The 22,340-nt window shown below is 41.6% G+C and overlaps 2 protein-coding genes across 11 annotated transcripts in view; one reads left to right on the forward strand and one right to left on the reverse strand.

The window, feature by feature from the left end:
- LOC133460143 (RNA-binding protein Nova-1-like) overlaps positions 1-22,340 on the forward strand; it is a 434,537-nt gene that overhangs the window by 147,197 nt on the left and 265,000 nt on the right. The gene's annotated exons all lie outside the window — the stretch shown is intronic.
- The window catches only part of LOC133460137 (synaptojanin-1-like), a 99,036-nt gene that overhangs the window by 12,987 nt on the left and 63,709 nt on the right, over positions 1-22,340 (reverse strand). For 4 of the 10 annotated variants that reach the window (XM_061740682.1, XM_061740683.1, XM_061740680.1 and 1 more), the window contains 3 exons: positions 20,255-20,443; positions 8,803-8,937; positions 8,469-8,507 (listed from right to left, as the gene is read on the reverse strand). In XM_061740682.1, coding sequence (XP_061596666.1) covers positions 8,469-8,507; positions 8,803-8,937; positions 20,255-20,443 — 363 coding nt within the window. Of the gene's footprint in view, positions 1-485; positions 529-2,106; positions 2,152-3,047; positions 3,084-5,420; positions 5,466-8,468; positions 8,508-8,802; positions 8,938-20,254; positions 20,444-22,340 lie in introns of all 10 variants that reach the window. The other 6 variants (XM_061740686.1, XM_061740685.1, XM_061740687.1 and 3 more) reach the window with 5 other exon arrangements.

A 22,340-nucleotide genomic window follows, 5' to 3' on the forward strand; every position in this document is an offset into this window, starting at 1 on the left:
CAACGGATCAGGGGAACCAGCACCGGTACCAGACCAGGGTCCAGCTGGATTAGTGCTGGTCAGAGTGCTATTTTATTTTATTATTATTATGATATTTTGATATTATATATTTTTTGAATTTTTTGAAAATACATATTTTTATTTTTACATTAAAACAATTTTTTTTCTTTTTTTTTATGATTTTTTTTTCTTCTCCCCCCCCCCCCATTTTTTTAATTATTTTTTTCCATTCGAAATTTTTACATTTACATTTTTTTTCATGAAATTCTTTTCTTTTTTTTCCCCATTTTTTTAAAAATTATTTTATTTCCATTCAAACATTTTTTTTTCATTTTTTAATTATAGAAACAATTATAAATAATTACAAATCATTTGTTAAATATATTTCTTTTCATTTTTTAAATTATTTAAAAAATTTTTTATCAACACAACACCGGGTTGTAGGGGATAAATATGTGTCATCTCCCCCAGGCAACGTCACTCACCTGCAGGGGAGTCCGGGCCGACCGAGGGACGGGCTTTTGGTTCCTTCGCAGCACAAAGGAAATCAAACCACAACCGTTACACACTAGCGGCAACCGGGTCAGAACATGATCCACTCTGACTGGAAACTCTCAGGGAAATGTAGTAAAGAGCAGTAACGATGCTGGGAGGCCGCAGACGTCTCCTCTAAACCTTACAGGACACACGGAAATACCTTTTTATTTATCTTAGTGTTTTTTTCAGCTGACAAAGTCTCCTTTCTTTTCTACTTCAGTTTTGTTTTTTATTCTATTATTCTATTGTGTTTATACCAGACTGTTATCCATCTATAAGACTGAAAAAAACCTCCTCCTTTAACTCGTCAGATAAGAAACATGAACATTAATAAAATAAAGCTCTTCTGACCCTCGACTCCTGGATGTAACAGATAATTACCAGTAACTTGGTTTTATATTATCTCCCTTATAAATAAATACATAAATACTTCCACTGAAAAGTTCTATAAAAAGAAGGAGAAAAAAGAGAAAAAATAAATAAAAATAAATATATAAATAAAAAATAAATACTTTGACTGCAAAGTTGTATAAAAAGAAGGTAAAAAAGAGAAAAAATAAATACAAATAAATATATAAATGAAAATAAATAAATACCTCCACTGAAAAGTTGTAAGAAAAGAAGGAAAAAAAAGAGGAAAAATAAATAAATAAAAATAGATATATAAATAAAAATAAATAAATAAAAACTTCCACTAAAAAGTTGTAAAAAAAGAAGAAAAAAAAAATAAAAAATTAAAAATAAATAAATTAATATTAAGACTGAAACTTAGTGTAAGTGTAAAGACTGCAATCTTATTAAAGAAAAAGCACCAGACACTAATAATTTGCAGACTCCGACCTTTTAACCACCGGCTAGTTAACCCTAACACACACCTACACACACACCTTGAAGGAAGAAAAAATAAGTTTTGTGTCCTGAAATGTCCGTCATTCTCAAAACAGTCATATCAGCTATGCACCTGCTGTTTAGTATTATTGTAAACTGTTAGAGAAGTGCTTGTTCACACGGGAAGAACTCCCGTGTGAACCAAGGCTTGGACTTAGCGTGAGAACTGGCAGGCGGGGGTTGAAGGGGCAACCCCCTCCGCGAGAAAGGTATAAGGACGGGAGAACCGGTAGTCCAGTGAGAGTCTGCTGTGGGTCTAGTGCAGCGCCGAGCCGGGGTTGATCGCTGCTCTTTGCTTGGACTGTCCGGCTCTCCCAGTCCTTCTGTGTTAAGGTAAGAGTTCAGGCCAAGCCCCTTGTGATTGTATGTTGCTCTGTCATTTGCGGGGGATAACTTGACACAGAGTTATCCTAGCAAAGGGCAGTTGTGTGTGAGTCTTTTGTTTGCACTGCTTGTTTGCTAATAAATGTATTCATTATAGCAAAAGCGAGTGTGTGTCTGATTCATTTTTGCACAGCCGACCGCTCTCGAACATAAGTGATATTTCTCCCAAAACACACCTACACACACCTACACACACACACACACACACACACACCTACACACACACCTACACCACCACTGTAGCGGAGCATCAATGTCATTGATGTTACTGGTCTAAGACCAGGACAGACCAGTTACCTTCACTTCCCCTCCTGTCCAGCAGGGGGCTCACACTCCCCACCTCTGGGAGGAAACACACAGCCTTTCAAAATAAAGCTCAGCAGGAAACACACAGCCTTTCAAAATAACGCTCAGCAGGAAACAGGAGAATATGTGGAATATCAAGAGGCATGATGGAGCAAACGCCTGGATCAGAATGTCCAGGAAACGGACGGTTTCCCTGTTTCCCTCGTAGGTGAATTATTAAGTCCAGACTGAACATTTCAACACCTTTAAAGGTTTTTCTTACTCAAGAAGATAAATACGCCTGAAGGAAACCAAGAAAACTAAATAAACAGCTCCTGGTTCATGTGTGAAAACTGCATGATGTCCATCAGCAACTAAAAACTAAAAACATGAACCTAATAGAGAGATAAACTGAATAATTTAAATGTTCATGTGAAGCAGCTCACGTGTGGAAAAGAATCTGTGTATCATTCATTCATTCCTTTTTCAAAATAAAACCAAAAGAAAAAAAAAATAATTTTCTCAGTATTCATTAACTAAAATGAAAAAACTGATAACGACCGTTTCCCATTTTATTCATTTTGGATCTGAAGCAGGTTCAGTCTCTGGTAAAGTTAACTTTTACGCTCAGCAACTTCCAGCTCACTGAACCAGTTAACCAGTAAACTAGTAAACTAGTGAACTAGTAAATCAGTAAACCAGTAAACTAGTAAAATAGTAAAATATTAAACTAATAAACCAGTAAACTAGTGGGAGTGCGTCAGGTTTGGGATCATTTCTACGACTCCAGGGTTTGTTTAAGGATCAACAGAAAGGTTTTGGATGAAAACATCCAAGAGGATGAAGACAAAGATGGAAACTGGGGGGGGGGGGGGGGGGGGGGGGGTACTATTACTGGGAACCACTACTGGGAACCACTAGCAGAACCAGCTAGCCCAGATCACCCCCGTTACCTCTGGACTCCCTCCGGACCACCAGGGGGCTCATCCCTTCAGGTGGAGCAGCAGTGAAGGAGACAAACCAGTCCAAACCAGTTAGGGCCGGAACAAAAGATCGTACCACGAAAAAAACATCACGATACAAAAATGTCACGTAGGGCTGCACGATTCTGGACAAAATGAGAATCACGATTTTTTTGCTTAGAATTGAGATCACGATTCTCTCACGATTTTTTTCCAATATAAAATTTATTGCACTTATTACTTTGCAACAGCTGAACAAAAATATAATAACAATAAACATCTCTTGTCTTCTTTACACAAACCTTTGAATAATTTAAACAATAATAACAATTTTGAACAATATTTGTTCCTCCCTGAGTTGAACACCCTTTCAGAAAGGAGACTTGTAACAGATCCTGTAGTTCTGAGGCAACAAATTATTCCTCTGGCTGCTTTTTTGCTGTAACAGCTGACATTGAACATAAAAACAATAAACATCTCTCTTGTCTTTAAATAATTTAAACAATAATAACAATTTAACAATATTTGTTCCTCCCTGAGTTGAACACCCTTTCAGAAAGGGGACTTGTAACAGATCCTGTAGTTCTGAGGCAACAAATTATTCCTCTGGCTGCTTTTTGCTGTAACAGCTGACATTGAACATAAAAACAATAAACATCTCTCTTGTCTTTAAATAATTTTAACAATAACAATTTTAACAATATTTATGTGCAATATGTGTCAGGTGATGAGAAAGGTAGATGTTTCTCCAAATGTAATCCACAATCATTAACAAAATATAACAAACATGACAACATGATAGTTGACCATGACAGGACTAAAACAACCTAGAACATAGGCCTAGTCCTTTTTTTATGCAGCCATCTTTAAAAAAAAAAAAAAAAAAAAAAATTTAAATCGTCGTCATTTGGAAATGAGATCGCGTTCAAGCATGAATCGAGATCGCGATTTTTTAACGATTAATCGTGCAGCCCTAATGTCACGATACAAAAACGTCACGATACAAAAACATCACGATACGTGTCGTGGAGGCGACAAACTGCAGCTGATACTGGGTTATTAATATCAATATATTGTGTTGACAGAAATCTTATTAAAGAAAAAGCACCAGACACTAATAATTTGCAGATGCTGAATATAATAATCGATGTTGAGTTCCCTGAAAGATGCATTAAATAAATTAAATGTATTAATATTATTATTATTATTAAATATTACGACTAAAAGTTCCTCAAAGTGAAGACGGTAGATTTAAATTCAGCTTCCAGCGACACCGTTACAGCTTCTTTCTCCCCGACCTTTTAACCACCAGTTAGTAACCCTAAAACACACACACATCTACACACACACACACACACACACACACACACACACACACACACACACACACACACACACACACACACACACACACACCTACACACACACACACACACACACACACACACACACACACACACACACACACCTACACACACACACACACACACACACACACACACACACACACACACACACACACACACACACACACACACCTACACACACCTACACACACACACACACACACACACACACACACCTACACACACCTACACACCAGCACCACAGCGGAGCATCAATGTTATTGATGGTTACTTATGAGCTCAAATTAATGCATTTTGTATAAAGTATTTTGTATCTGTAAATAATCTTTGTACTTGTAGAAATATTTTGTGCGTGTGCAAAAAATATTTGCACTTGTGAGGGGATATATATAGTTTTTCGGCACTACCTTGTTCTCTATTGCTGATATAACATGAATTACTCCTATGTGGGATCAATAAAGTTCTTATTTTTGCCATCTGAGAAAATTAAATATATTATATTTGGTGCCTAACTGTTTCCAAGTATATTAGTGCGTGTGTGAATGAATAAATGAGACGTAAAACGTACATTTCTTTGTAGAAAGGCGCTTTATGAAAATAAGTCCATTTACTTGTATTAGTTTGCAGCGCAGTCTTGAACATCCAATATGGCGGCGACGTCAGTAGGCGATGCAATGATCTGATTGGCTCTCCAGAAACGCTTTGAAACCCGTACCAAAGATTCTGATTGGCTCTTAGTTTTGGCACGTCAAAACACTGCCATAACTCGTAGTTGTAAAAAAAAAGTTTGTAGCTTTTGAAAAAAAGTTTGAAGCTTTTGTAAAAAAAAGTTTGTAGCTTTGTATCTACAAGTACAAATATTTTTGCAAGTACAAATATTTTTTTGCACACGCACAAAATATTTGTACAAGTACAAAGTTTATTTACAGATACAAAATACTTATGGCATTAATTTGAGCCCGTAGTTACTGGTCTAAAACCAGGACAGACCAGTTACCTTCACTTCCCCTCCTGTCCAGCAGGGGGCTCACACTCCCCATCTCTGGGAGGAAACACACAGCCTTTCAAAATAAAGCTCAGCAGGAAACACACAGCCTTTCAAAATAAAGCTCACCAGGAAACACATCCTTTCAAAATAAAGCTCAGCAGGAAACACACATACGCTTTCAAAATAAAGCTCAGCAGAAAAACACACAGGCGCTTTCAAAATAAAGCTCAGCAGGAAACACACAGGCGCTTTCAAAATAAAGCTCAGCAGGAAACACACAGGCGCTTTCAAAATAAAGCTCAGCAGGAAACAGGAGAATATTTATTGTAATATCAAGGCCGATGAGAAATAACTGAAATAATTTCCAGGACTGCGACGTGAAACCAAATCCAGGTTCTGAACCGCAGGTTTGTTTCCCTCGTAGGTGAATTATTAAACCCAGACTGAACATTTCAACAGCTGTAAAAGGTTTTTCTTACTCAAGAAAAGAATAAATACGCCTGAAGGAAACCAACTAAACTAAATAAACAGCTCCTGTTGTCTCCATGATGTCCATCAGCAACTAAAACATGAACCTGAGATAAACTGAATAACTTAAATGTTCATGGGAAGCAGCTCACGTGTGGAAATAAATCTGTGTTTCATTCTTTCATTAGTTTTTCATAATAAAACTGAAAGTAAAAAAAAAGAAAAACAACTAATTTTCTCAGTATTCGTTAAATAAACTGAAAAAAACCATAATGACTCCTTTTTTCAGTTTTCAATTTTATGCTCAAATGAATTAAAAAAAAACTGGTAACGACCGTTTCCTGTTTTATCCGTTTTAGATCTGAAGCAGATTAAACAGGAAGTTGCCGTCTCTGGCGTCACTGACGGCAAAACAAACATGAACCTGAGGATCATTTAGATACGATTGGACAGATTTTAGTAACGAGGTCCGAGGAGCTTAAGGGAGCTAGTAAACCAGTAAAATAGTAAACCAGTAAACCAGTAAATCTGTAAACTAGTAAACCAGTAAACCAGTAAACCTGTAAACTAGTAAACCAGTAAACCAGTAAACCAGTAAACCTGTAAACTAGTAAACTAGTACTACAGGTTTGGGATCAGTTCTACGACATTTCTACGGTTTGTGTACTGGATCAACAGAAAGGGGAACCAGTACAGCAGGGGTGTCCAACCAGTCAGAGACTAAAGGCTGGATTCTGGTTCTGCGTTAAATCCACGCCGAGCGTACGCCGCAGATTGCGCCGCGTTGCCCACCCCACGGTGCACGCCACGCCGTCACTGACCTGCACCTCCCAAAAATTGTAACTAGCGTCAAGAGGTCGCAGACCAACGCAGACGAGAGGCTGTGATTGGTTCTCTTGGTAGCAACACATTTCCAGTTCCGGTTTGAAGCAGTTGTGAACTTTCAGCCTCTTTTCTTCGTGTATGTGTGATTTTTTTTGTTTTGTTTTTTTGCTCAATAGTTGTCTCTTTGATTCACTGTGACCGGAAAAGTCTGTGGTATAATGATCTGATTGGTTGTTAACTGTGGTATAATGATCTGATTGGTTGTTAACTGTGGTATAATGATCTGATTGGTTGTTAACTGTGGTATAATGATCTGATTGGTTGTTAACTGTGGTATAATGATCTGATTGGTTGTTAACTGTGGTATAATGATCTGATTGGTTGTTAACTGTGGTATAATGATCTGATTGGTTGTTAACTGTGGTATAATGATCTGATTGGTTGTTAACTGTGGTATATTGATCTGATTGGTTGTTAACTGTGGTATAATGATCTGATTGGTTGTTAACTGTGGTATATTGATCTGATTGGTTGTTAACTGTGGTATATTGATCTGATTGGTTGTTAACTGTGGTATAATGATCTGATTGGTTGTTAACTGTGGTATAATGATCTGATTGGTTGGTAACTGTGGTATAATGATCTGATTGGTTGTTAACTGTGGTATAATGATCTGATTGGTTGTTAACTGTGGTATAATGATCTGATTGGTTGTTAACTGTGGTATATTGATCTGATTGGTTGTTAACTGTGGTATATTGATCTGATTGGTTGTTAACTGTGGTATAATGATCTGATTGGTTGTTAACTGTGGTATATTGATCTGATTGGTTGTTAACTGTGGTATAATGATCTGATTGGTTGTTAACTGTGGTATATTGATCTGATTGGTTGTTAACTGTGGTATAATGATCTGATTGGTTGTTAACTGTGGTATATTGATCTGATTGGTTGTTAACTGTGGTATAATGATCTGATTGGTTGTTAACTGTGGTATAATGATCTGATTGGTTGTTAACTGGTATAATGATCTGATTGGTTGTTAACTGTGGTATAATGATCTGATTGGTTGTTAACTGTGGTATATTCTTCCACATTATCTTCTATTCTAAAGCCTCATAGTTCTGTCTCCTAAACATCTTTATATGGTTGATGTGGTTACCTACTGCTAACTGGCTGTCACCTCCTATTCATCTGCACTTTATAAGACGTGGTTTTATCATTTTACTGCTACTTTGTTCCTTGTTAGTGTTTTGTATTCTGTCTTTTATAACCTCGTGATTTTATTTGTTTTCACGTGCTGCTGCTGCTTCTTAACCAGGTCACCCTGGTGAAAGAGATCCTTGATCTCAATGGGCTGTTATCTGGTTTAATAAAGGTTAAATAAAAATGATGTAAACCTTCCCCTGCACAGCGGCGCAGGTTCGATTCCAGTCGGGCAGATTTTGCCTCCACTTCCTACGTGTCTGTCTTTCACTGCACCATCAAATAAAGTCACAAGAGCCGCATGACACCTAATTATGAGGCTCGTGAGCCGCGGGTTGGACACTCCTGCACTACTGGGAACCAGTACTGGGAACCACTACTGGGAACCACTACTGGGAACCAGTACTGGGAACCACTACTGGGAACCACTACTGGGAACCAGTACTGGGAACCACTACTGGGAACCACTACTGGGAACCAGTACTGGGAACCACTACTGGGAACCACTACTGGGAACCACTACTGGCAGAACCAGCTAGCCCAGATTCCCCCCATTACCTCTGGACTCCCTCCGGACCACCAGGGGGCTCATCCCTCCTTCAGGTGGAGCAGCAGAGAGACAAACGTGTTAGCTGCTGGAAATCTGCTGGATTCTGATTCAGAACATCTCTGCAGGTTTATGGTCTTTAGTTCAGTCTCCTCAGGTGGGGGCTCCTGCCACAAACATTTACCTGTGGGGGTTTTACCTGTGGGGGCTGCTGCCACAAACATTTACCTGTGGGGGTTTTACCTGTGGGGGCTGCTGCCACAAACATTTACCTGTGGGGGTTTTACCTGTGGGGGCTGCTGCCACAAACATTTACCTGTGAGGGGTTAACTGTGGGGGTTTTACCTGTGGGGGGCGGTGGGCGCTGGGGCGGGGCTGGTCTGGGTGGGGGCGCCCCCCCAGGCCGGGGGGGAGGAGGGCGTCGGGGCTCCAGGGCCTGAGCTGCTGGGGGGCCGCCGGGCTGGAAGTCAACGGGGGGACCTGGAGGACGAGAGATATTTATCTGTTAAAGAGGCACTTAGGAATCAAGATTACAGTTAATACTAATGAGTAAAACTTCAACACATGCAATTAATTTTAAACAAACGTTCATCCTGCAACTAAGACAGTTTAGAAACGCGTTGCTGAAATGTTTTCCTGTGAAAAGATGCTGTAAAAGGTGAAATCTGACAATAAAAATGTTTGTTTTCTTTGGTATAAAGAAATACGTTAAAATTTACAAACACATATGTCTTATATATACAATAATATATATAATAATATATCCAATATTATATATTATTATATATCCAATAATATATCCAATCATATAAATAATAATATATACAATAATATATATTATTATATATCCAATAATATAAATATTATATATAATATAATATATCCAATAATATAAATATTATATATAATATAATATATACAATATTATAAATAATAATATATAAACTAATATAAATAATAATATATACAGTAATAATATATTCAATAATATCAACAATAATATATATAATAATAGGTCGAAAAATATATATAATATATACAATATAAATAATAATATATACAAAAATATATACAATATATATAATAATATAAACTAAAGCAATCATCATAATAGTTTTATTATTATATAATGTATATAATAATATATAATATTATGTATATTGTTATATATAATAATATATAAAAAAAAAAATATATAATATATATTATTATGTATATATATATATATATATATATATATATATGCAATAATATATACAACTAGACCAAAATTCCCGGGAAATTTTGAAGTGCCACGGACTACTGCCGGATGATCGCGGGATGCACCCATGAAGGTCAAGGACTCAATACTTAGTCATTTGACACCACCCATGACTCTCTATGTCAAACCATTCAAAAGATATTGGACTATAACGTATCGGCCAATCAGAAGAAGGGGCGGGGCTAATTTGCACCAATGAGGGTCAGGGACTCGATACTTAGTCATTTGATACCACCCATGTCTCTGTATGTCAAACCATTCAAAAGATATTGGACTTTAACGTATCAGCCAATCAGAAGAAGGGGCGTGGCTAATTTGCACCAATGAGGGTCAGGGACTCCATACTTAGTCATTTGACACCACCCATGTCTCTGTATGTCAAACCATTCAAAAGATATTGGACTTTAACGTATCAGCCAATCAGAAGAAGGGGCGTGGCTAATTTGCACCAATGAGGGTCAGGGACTCGATACTTAGTCATTTGACACCACCCATGTCTCTGTATGTCAAACCATTCAAAAGATATTGGACTTTAACGTATCAGCCAATCAGAAGAAGGGGCGTGGCTAATTTGCACCAATGAGGGTCAGGGACTCGATACTTGGTCATTTGACACCACCCATGTCTCTGTATGTCAAACCATTCAAAAGATATTGGACTATAACGTATCGGCCAATCAGAAGAAGGGGCGTGGCTAATTTGCACCAATGAGGGTCAGGGACTCCATACTTAGTCATTTGACACCACCCATGTCTCTGTATGTCAAACCATTCAAAAGATATTGGACTTTAACGTATCAGCCAATCAGAAGAAGGGGCGTGGCTAATTTGCACCAATGAGGGTCAGGGACTCGATACTTAGTCACTTGACACCACCCATGTCTCTGTATGTCAAACCATTCAAAAGATATTGGACTATAACGTATCGGCCAATCAGAAGAAGGGGCGTGGCTAATTTGCACCAATGAGGGTCAGGGACTCGATACTTAGTCATTTGACACCACCCATGTCTCTGTATGTCAAACCATTCAAAAGATATTGGACTTTAACGTATCAGCCAATCAGAAGAAGGGGCGGGGCTAATTTGCACCAATGAGGGTCAGGGGCTCGATACTTAGTCATTTGATACCACCCGTGAGTCTCTATGTCAAACCATTCAAAAGATATTGGACTATAACGTATCGGCCAATCAGAAGAAGGGGCGGGGCTAATATGTATATATAATATACAAATGTAAATATTTATATGTATAATAATAATAATATACATATATATCCCATGAACCTGTCCCCAGCAGGACTGGGGATCATGTAAGGTCAAAAGGTCAGGGTTCAGATTCCTCCATTATCCAAGGTAAAGTATTATGAAGTCTGCATTGAGTGGGTCATGTGACTAGTTCTGGGTCACATGACCCGGAAGTATGGTAGTGTATATTGTATTGGAATGACTCAGCTAGTTCTTCGGATTTGACAAGCCTCAAATAACTTCACCTTGTAATCAAACTGTAGCTCCTAGCAGAAAAACAAAGACATCGTGAGAGAGACAGAACCCGGAAGATTCTGACAATCTTAATTTTATTCAGATATTCCTTAAAATGTGTTAGTAACGGCAATTCGAAAACAAAAATGAGATTTTTTTGAAGAAAACGTTATTTAACATGGGAGTCAATGGAGAGAAAGACAGGATTTGGCGTGTCTGTTGGGCCCCCCGGTCAAATTTTGTGCACACCACGCCTGTCAAAGTCACATTTTATAAATCACAACACCTATGTCTATATTCTGACCAAAGATTATCTTTCTAGCTTTTACGGTTCGGCCGTGAGCTCAAGTTACAAATAAAAATTATGGTCATTTTTTCAAAGTCTCTCGCACTCTGATCAATTAGAACCGCACTGTAGATTTGACAAAAAAGTGATTTCCAGTCCTCGCTTGAGCGCTCATATCTTGAAAAGTGTACATTTTAGGAAAAAACAGTCCGGGGTTTGGAGAGAGAAGAGAAGTTTTCCTCCGTTTTGAAGTCTGAATGACGTTTCTACGTCCAAGTATGAGAAAGATACGTGACTCGGAAAAAAGGTGAATTTTGTCTTTTTTTTCTCAACATTTTCCCATCCGCTTATAATGGCGCCATTGAAATGCATGGGAAAATCTTCCCCATTAGTTTGGAAATTTGGAAATGTTTTTGCACTTCGTGCAAAAACTATTCTTGCCATCGTTCTGAAAATCCACAGGACTGTAGTTAAATTCAGGGCCTACAACTTTCTAAATCGGTTCAGAATTTTTCGAGTAACGGTGTGCGAGTGGTGAGGCCCCAAAGTTCACGCAATGCGTTCCGGATGGGGCAAAAAGCGCACGTTTGTGCACGTTGCGCAAAAACGTGCACGCCAATCGCTAATAAAAGTCATACCAATCGATTCCCGATTAAGTCGCACGTTTCTACGTTTTTACTTTTCGCGTTTTCTCAAAGCTGTGGGACTAGTTACGCGCCGAAGTTTATACGGAAGAATATGGAATAAATAATAAGCCTGAGCAATAGTAAGAGTGCCTCGTGCTGCGCACGAGGCACTCCTCCTCCATTGAGCTTGCGCATCTCAATGGAGGAGGAGTGCCACGTGGCGCAGCCGTGGCACTAATAATAATAATAAGCCTGAGCAATATTAAGAGTGCCTCGTGCTGCGCACGAGGCACTCCTCCTCCATTGCGAAGCTCAATGGAGGAGGAGTGCCACGTGGCGCAGCCGTGGCACTAACTAGACCAAAATTCCCGGGAAATTTTGAAGTGCCACGGACTACTGCCGGATGATCGCGGGATGCACCCATGAAGATCAAGGACTCGATACTGATTAATATGACATCATTCATGACTCTGTATCTCAAACCATTCAAAAGATATTGGACTATAACGTATCGGCCAATCAGAAGAAGGGGCGGGGCTAATTTGCACCAATGAGGGTCAGGGACTCCATACTTAGTCATTTGACACCACCCATGTCTCTGTATGTCAAACCATTCAAAAGATATTGGACTTTAACGTATCAGCCAATCAGAAGAAGGGGCGGGGCTAATTTGCACCAATGAGGGTCAGGGACTCCATACTTAGTCATTTGACACCACCCATGTCTCTGTATGTCAAACCATTCAAAAGATATTGGACTTCAACGTATCAGCCAATCAGAAGAAGGGGCGTGGCTAATTTGCACCAATGAGGGTCAGGGACTCGATACTTAGTCATTTGACACCACCCATGTCTCTGTATGTCAAACCATTCAAAAGATATTGGACTTTAACGTATCAGCCAATCAGAAGAAGGGGCGTGGCTAATTTGCACCAATGAGGGTCAGGGACTCCATACTTAGTCATTTGACACCACCCATAAATCTGTATGTCAAACCATTCAAAAGATATTGGACTTTAACGTATCGGCCAATCAGAAGAAGGGGCGGGGCTAATTAGCACCAATGAGGGTCAGGGACTCCATACTTAGTCATTTGACACCACCCATGTCTCTGTATGTCAAACCATTCAAAAGATATTGGACTTTAACGTATCAGCCAATCAGAAGAAGGGGCGGGGCTAATTTGCACCAATGAGGGTCAGGGACTCCATACTTAGTCATTTGACACCACCCATGTCTCTGTATGTCAAACCATTCAAAAGATATTGGACTTTAACGTATCGGCCAATCAGAAGAAGGGGCGTGGCTAATTTGCACCAATGAGGGTCAGGGACTCGATACTTAGTCATTTGACACCACCCATAAATCTGTATGTCAAACCATTCAAAAGATATTGGACTTTAACGTATCAGCCAATCAGAAGAAGGGGTGGGGCTAATGTGCATTCCCTGGGTCATGTGACCAGTTCTGGGTCACATGACCCGGAAGTGTATACTGTATTATGCTGTATATACTGTGGATGGATGGATGGATGATGGATGGATGATGGATGGATGGATGATGGATGGATGGATGATGGATGGATGGATGATGGATGGATGGATGATGGATGGATGGATGGATGATGGATGGATGATGGATGGATGGATGATGGATGGATGATGGATGGATGGATGGATGATGGATGGATGGATGGATGATGGATGGATGATGGAGGGATGATGGATGGATGGATGATGGATGGATGATGGATGGATGGAGGGATGGATGGATGATGGATGGATGGATGGATGATTGATGGATGATGGATGGATGGATGGATGATGGATGGATGATGGATGGATGGATGGATGATGGATGGATGGATGATAGATGGATGATGGATGGATGGATGATGGATGGATGATGGATGGATGGATGGATGGATGATGGATGGATGATGGATGGATGATGGATGATGGATGGATGATGGATGGATGGATGGGTGGATGGATGGATGATGGATGGATGGATGATTGATGGATGGAGGGATGGATGGATGATGGATGGATGATGGATGGATGGATGATGGATGGATGATGGATGGATGGAGGGATGATGGTTGGTTGGATGGATGGATGGATGGATGATGGATGATGGATGGATGGATGGATGGATGATGGATGATGGATGGATGGATGGATGGATGGATGGATGGATGGATGGATGGATGGATGGATGGACTGATGATGGATGGATGGATGGATGGATGATGGATGGATGGATGGATGATGGATGGATGGATGATGGATGGATGGATGGATGGATGGATGGATGGATGGATGGATGGATGGACTGATGATGGATGGATGGATGGATGATGGATGGATGATGGATGGATGATGGATGGATGATAGATGGATGATGGATGGATGGATGATGGATGGATGATGGATGGATGGATGGATGGATGATGGATGGATGGATGGATGGATGATGGATGGATGGATGATGGATGATGGATGGATGGATGATGGATGGATGGATGATGGATGGATGATGGATGGATGGATGGGTGGATGGATGGATGATGGATGGATGGATGATTGATGGATGGAGGGATGGATGGATGATGGATGGATGATGGATGGATGGATGATGGATGGATGATGGATGGATGGAGGGATGATGGTTGGTTGGATGGATGGATGGATGGATGATGGATGATGGATGGATGGATGGATGGATGATGGATGGATGGATGGATGGATGGATGGATGGATGGATGGATGGATGGATGGATGGACTGATGATGGATGGATGGATGGATGGATGGATGGATGGATGATGGATGGATGGATGATGGATGGATGGATGGATGATGGATGGATGGATGGATGGATGGATGGATGGATGGATGGATGGACTGATGATGGATGGATGGATGGATGGATGATGGATGGATGATGGATGGATGATGGATGGATGATGGATGGATGGATGATGGATGGATGGATGGATGGATGGATGGATGGATGGAGGGATGATGGATGGATGGATGATGGATGGATGGTGGATGGATGATGGATGATGGATGGATGATGGATGGAGGGATGATGGATGATGGATGGATGGAGGGATGTATGGAGGGATGATGGATGGATGGATGGATGATGGATGGATGGATGTATGATGGATGGATGGATGATGGATGGATGGATGGAGGGATGATGGTTGGATGGATGTATGATGGATGGATGGAGGGATGATGGATGGATGGATGGATGATGGATGGATGGATGGATGGATGATGGATGGATGGATGGAGGGATGATGGTTGGATGGATGTATGATGGATGGATGGAGGGATGATGGTTGGATGGATGGATGGATGATGGATGGAGGGATGATGGTTGGATGGATGGATGGATGATGGATGATGGATGATGGATGGATGGATGGATGGATGGATGGATGATGGATTGATGGATGATGGATGGATGGATGGATGGATGGACTGATAATGGATGGATGGATGATGGATGGATGGAGGGATGATGGATGGATGGATGGATGGATGGATGATGGATGGATGGATGGATGGATGGATGGATGGATGGATGGATGATGGATGGATGGATGGATGATGGAAGGATGGAGGGATGATGGATGGATGATGGATGGATGGATGATGGATGGATGATGGAAGGATGGATGATGGATGGATGATGGATGGATGGATGGATGATGGATGATTGATGGATGGATGGATGGATGGCTGGATGGATGATGGATGATTGATGGATGGATGGATGGATGATGGATGGATGATGGATGGATGGAGGGATGGATGGATGGAGGGATGGATGGATGGATGATGGATGGATGGATGGATGGAGGGATGATGGAGGGATGGAAGGAAGAGGAGGAGGAGGAGGAGGAAGAGGAGGAGGAGGAGGAGGAGGAGGAGGAGGAGGAAGAAGAGGAGGAAGAGGAGGAAGAAGAGGAAGAGGAGGAGGAGGAGTAAGAGGATGATGAAGGTCAGGGTTCAGATTTCTCCATTTTCCAGGTTATACTATGAAGTCTGTACTGAATGGGTCATGTGACCAGTTCTGGGTCAGCCTAATCAGTCAACAGCTGAGCTCCGGTTGCCGGGCAACAAAACCTTAAAAAAAAGCTTACTACTGTATACAGAGAATATACAGAGATTTTTGGTTTTGACAAGCCTGAAATAACTTCACCTTGTAATCAAACCGTAGCTCTTAGCAGAAAAACGAAAACATTTTGAGAAACAGAGAACCTACCAGATTATCTAAATGTTATTTTCATACAGATATTCCTTAAAATGCGTTAGTAACGGCAATTCGAAAACAAAAGTGAGATTTTTTTTAAGAAAACTTCATTTAAAATGGGAGTGAATGGAGAGCGATACAGGATTTGGCGTGTCTGTTGGGCCCCCCGTTAAAATTGTGTGCACACCACGCCTGTCAAAGTCACATTTTATGAATCTCAACATCTATGTCTACATTCTGACCAAAAATTATCTTTCTAGCTTTTACGGTTTGCCCGTGAGCTCGAGTTACAAATAAAAATTATGATCATTTTTCGAAAGTCTCTCCACTCTAATGAATTCGAACCGCACTGAAGATTTGACAAAAAAGTGATTTCCAGTCCTCGCTTGAGCGCTCATATCTTGAAAAGTGTACATTTTAGGAAAAAACAGTTCCAGGTTCAGAGAGAGAAGAGAAGTTTTCCTCCGTTTTGAAGTTTGAATGACATTTCTACGTGCAAGTATGAGAAAGATACGTGACTGAGAAAAAAGGTGAATTTCGTCTTTTTTCTCCCATCCGCTTTGAATGGCGCCATAGGAATGCATGGGACGTGATCTCCCCATTAGTTTGGGAAATTTGGAAATGTTTTTGCACTTCGTGCAAAAACTATTTGTGCCATCGCTCTGAAAATCCACAGGACTGTAGTTAAATTCAGGGCCTACAACTTTCTAATTTGGTTCAGAATTTTTCGAGTAACCGTGTGCGATTGGTGAGGCCCCAAAGTTCTCCCAATGCATTCCGGATGGGTTTTAGCGCGCACGTTTGTGCACGTTGCGCAAAAACGTGCACGCCAATTGCTTATAAAAGTCATAGCACACGATTCCCGATTAAGGCGCATGTTTCTACGTTTTTACTTTTCGCGTTTTCTCAAAGCTCTAGGAGGAGTAGCGAACCGAAAGTTGTCCGGAAGAGGAATAAGTTGAACTAGACCAAAATTCCCGGGAAATTTTGAAGTGCCACGGACTACTGCCGGATGATCGCGGGGCTCGATACTGAATAATATACTGATTAATATACTGATTAATATACTGATTAATATGACATCATCCATGACTCTGTATGTCAAACCATTCAAAAGATATTGGACTATAACGTATCGGCCAATCAGAAGAAGGGGCGGGGCTAATTTGCACCAATGAGGGTCAGGGACTCGATACTTAGTCATTTGACACCACCCATGTCTCTGTATGTCAAACCATTCAAAAGATATTGGACTTTAACGTATCAGCCAATCAGAAGAAGGGGCGGGGCTAATTTGCACCAATGAGGGTCAGGGACTCGATACTTAGTCATTTGACACCACCCATGTCTCTGTATGTCAATCCATTCAAAAGATATTGGACTATAACGTATCAGCCAATCAGAAGAAGGGGCGGGGCTAATTTGCACCAATGAGGGTCAGGGACTCGATACTTAGTCATTTGACACCACCCATGTCTCTGTATGTCAAACCATTCAAAAGATATTGGACTATAACGTATCAGCCAATCAGAATAAGGGGCGTGGCTAATTTGCACCAATGAGGGTCAGGGACTCGATACTTAGTCATTTGACACCACCCATGTCTCTGTATGTCAAACCATTCAAAAGATATTGGACTATAACGTATCGGCCAATCAGAAGAAGGGGCGGGGCTAATTTGCACCAATGAGGGTCAGGGACTCCATACTTAGTCATTTGACACCACCCATGTCTCTGTATGTCAAACCATTCAAAAGATATTGGACTATAACGTATCGGCCAATCAGAAGAAGGGGCGTGGCTAATTGTCACCAATGAGGGTCAGGGACTCGATACTTAGTCATTTGACACCACCCATGTCTCTGTATGTCAAACCATTCAAAAGATATTGGACTATAACGTATCGGCCAATCACAAGAAGGGGCGGGGCTAATTTGTATATATAATATACAAATGTAAATATTTATATGTATAATAATAATAATATACACATATATCCAATGAACCTGTTCCCAGCAGGACTGGGGATCATGTAAGGTCAAAAGGTCAGGGTTCAGATTTCTCCATTATCCAGGTTATATTACATGAAGTCTGTAATGACTGTGTCATGTGACAAGGTCTGGGTCAGTCTAATCAGTACACCTGAGTTCTGGTTGTTAGGGGCAACAAGAACCTGATACAGAGGGAGCGGGAATGACAGCTAGATTTTCGGTTGTGACAAACCTCAAATCACTCCACTTTGCGGTCAAACCGTAGCTCTTAGCAGAAAAATGAAAACATCGTGAGAGACGGAGAACCCAGAACATTCTGTCAATCTTATTTTCATTCAGATATTCCTTAAAATGTGTTAGTAACGGCAATTCGAAAACAAAAATGAGATTTTTTTGAAGAAAACTTCATTTAACATGGGACTCAATGGAGAGCGAGACAGGATTTGGCGTGTCTGTTGGGCCCCCCGTTAAAATTGTGTGCACACCACGCATGTCAAAGTCACATTTTATGAATCTCAACATCCATGTCTACATTCTGACCAAAAATTATCTTTCTAGCTTATACGGTTTGCCCGTGAGCTCGAGTTACAAATAAAAATTATGATCATTTTTCGAAAGTCTCTCCACTCTAATGAATTCGAACCGCACTGAAGATTTGACAAAAAAGTGATTTCCAGTCCTCGCTTGAGCGCTCATATCTTGAAAAGTGTACATTTTAGGAAAAAACAGTCCGGGGTTTGGAGAGAGAAGAGAAGTTTTCCTCCGTTTTGAAGTTTGAATGACGTTTCTACGTGCAAGTATGAGAAAGATACGTGACTCAGAAAAAAGGTGTTTTTTTTTTTTTTTTAACCTCCTCCCACGCACAGTGTGAAATGCTGCCCCATACAAATACATGGGAAAATCTCCCCATTAGTTTGGAAATTTGGAAATGTTTTTGCACTTCGTGCAAAAACTATTCGTGCCATCGTTCTGAAAATCCACAGGACTGTAGTTAAATTCAGGGCCTACAACTTTCTAAATCGGTTCATAATTTTTCGAGTAACGGTGTGCGAGTGGTGAGGCCCCAAACTTCACGCAATGCGTTCCGGATGGGGCAAAAAGCGCACGTTTGTGCACGTTGCGCAAAAACGTGCACGCCAATCGCTAATAAAAGTCATACCAATCGATTCCCGAGTAAGGCGCACGTTTCTACGTTTTTACTTTTCGCGTTTTCTCAAAGCTGCGGGACTAGTTACGCGCCGAAGTTTTTACGGAAGAATATATAATAATAATAATAAGCCTGAGCAATAGTATGAGTGCCTCGTGCTGCGCACGAGGCACTCCGCCTCCATTGAGCTTGCGCAGCTCAATGGAGGAGGAGTGCCACGTGGCGCAGCCGTGGCACTAATAAACCCGCAGAATAACAATAGTGCCTCTGGCCTCCGGCCAGAGGCCTACTCCTCCTTGCTATTGCATAGCTTTGGAGGAGTCGTGCCTCTGGCCGGGGGCCGTGGCACTAATAATATATAATAATATCAACTAAAGCCATCATCATATAGTTTATTATTATACAATATATATGATAATATATTTTATTATATATACAATAATATATACAATGATATATATAATATATATAATAATATATACAATAATATATACAATATTATAAATAATAATATATATAATAATATAAACTAAATCATCATCATAATAGTTTTATTATTATATAATATATATAATAATATAATATAATACAATAACAGGCTAAAAACATCCCTCAAATGTAAATGCTTTAATGTAAAGCATGTAAAACATTTATAACGTTTATGTTTGGTATCAATGGAGACCCTGTCAGAACCGGGTCCCGGTCCCGGTACTGGTCCCCGTCAGATCCGGGTCTTACCCTGCGAGGGTCTGCGTGGGTGCTGGGAGCGGCCGGGCCGGCTGGGGGCTTCCCCGTGGGTGGGGGAGGGGCAGGGGCTTCCCCGGGGGGAGGCCAGGGGGGACGAGCCCGGGCCAGACCCCGACCCCGACCCGGACCCGGGCTGCAGGTGCTGGGGGAGGATCTGCTCCAGCTCCTCGTCCACGTCCCCTGGAAACACAGAGAATAAAACCAAATAACATTCTCAACGAACCTTTATCACCTGAGGGAAACAAGACGAGACGAAAATAATGCTCATGTGACGATAACAATAATAAAATATATAATGCAATATCGTAGAACAGCGGTGTCCAACCAGTCAGAGCCACGATTGGTTCCTGTGTTACTGTAAAGACCAACTACCCATGATCCTTCACTCCATCAACTACCCATGATCCCTCACTCCCTGCTCTCTCTGAGACGTAAAAATACCCATGATCCCTCACTCCCTGAAAAGAGCTGCATGACACCAGGAAAAGAGCCGTATGACATCAGGAAAAGAGCCGTATGACACCAGGAAAAGAGCTGCATGACACCAGGAAAAGAGCCGCATGACTCCGGGAAAAGAGCCGCATGACACCAGGAAAAGAGCCGCATGACTCCGGGAAAAGAGCTGCATGACACCGGGAAAAGAGCTGCATGACACCAGGAAAAGAGCCGTATGACACCGGGAAAAGAGCCGCATGACACCGGGAAAAGAGCCGTATGACATCAGGAAAAGAGCCGTATGACACCGGGAAAAGAGCTGCATGACACCAGGAAAAGAGCTACATTACACCGGGAAAAGAGCCGCATGACACCGGGAAAAGAGCTGCATGACACCAGGAAAAGAGCTACATTACACCGGGAAAAGAGCCGCATGACACCGGGAAAAGAGCTGCATGACACCAGGAAAAGAGCCGCATGACTCCGGGAAAAGAGCCGCATGACACCAGGAAAAGAGCCGCATGACTCCGGGAAAAGAGCCGCATGACACCAGGAAAAGAGCTGCATGACACCAGGAAAAGAGCCGCATGACACCGGGAAAAGAGCTGCATGACACCGGGAAAAGAGCTGCATGACACCAGGAAAAGAGCCGCATGACACCGGGAAAAGAGCTGCATGACACCAGGAAAAGAGCCGCATGACACCGGGAAAAGAGCTGCATGACACCGGGAAAAGAGCTGCATGACACCAGGAAAAGAGCCGCATGACACCGGGAAAAGAGCTGCATGACACCAGGAAAAGAGCCGCATGACTCCGGGAAAAGAGCCGCATGACACCAGGAAAAGAGCCGCATGACTCCGGGAAAAGAGCCGCATGACACCAGGAAAAGAGCCGCATGACACCGGGAAAAGAGCTGCATGACACCGGGAAAAGAGCCGTATGACACCAGGAAAAGAGCTGCATGACACCGGGAAAAGAGCTGCATGACACCGGGAAAAGAGCTGCATGACACCAGGAAAAGAGCTGCATGACACCAGGAAAAGAGCTGCATGACACCAGGAAAAGAGCCGTATGACACCGGGAAAAGAGCCGTATGACACCGGGAAAAGAGCCGTATGACATCAGGAAAAGAGCCGTATGACACCAGGAAAAGAGCTACATTACACCGGGAAAAGAGCCGCATGACACCGGGAAAAGAGCTGCATGACACCAGGAAAAGAGCTACATTACACCGGGAAAAGAGCCGCATGACACCGGGAAAAGAGCTGCATGACACCAGGAAAAGAGCTACATTACACCGGGAAAAGAGCCGCATGACACCGGGAAAAGAGCTGCATGACACCAGGAAAAGAGCTACATTACACCGGGAAAAGAGCCGTATGACACCGGGAAAAGAGCCGTATGACACCAGGAAAAGAGCTGTATGACACCGGGAAAAGAGCTGCATGACACCAGGAAAAGAGCTGCATTACACCAGGAAAAGAGCCGCATGACACCGGGAAAAGAGCCGTATGACACCGGGAAAAGAGCTGCATGACACCGGGAAAAGAGCCGTATGACACCGGGAAAAGAGCTGCATGACACCGGGAAAAGAGCCGTATGACACCGGGAAAAGAGCCGTATGACACCAGGAAAAGAGCTG

The sequence above is a fragment of the Cololabis saira genome, chromosome 14 (assembly GCF_033807715.1).
Source record: "Cololabis saira isolate AMF1-May2022 chromosome 14, fColSai1.1, whole genome shotgun sequence".
Taxonomy (NCBI): Eukaryota; Metazoa; Chordata; class Actinopteri; order Beloniformes; family Belonidae; genus Cololabis; species Cololabis saira.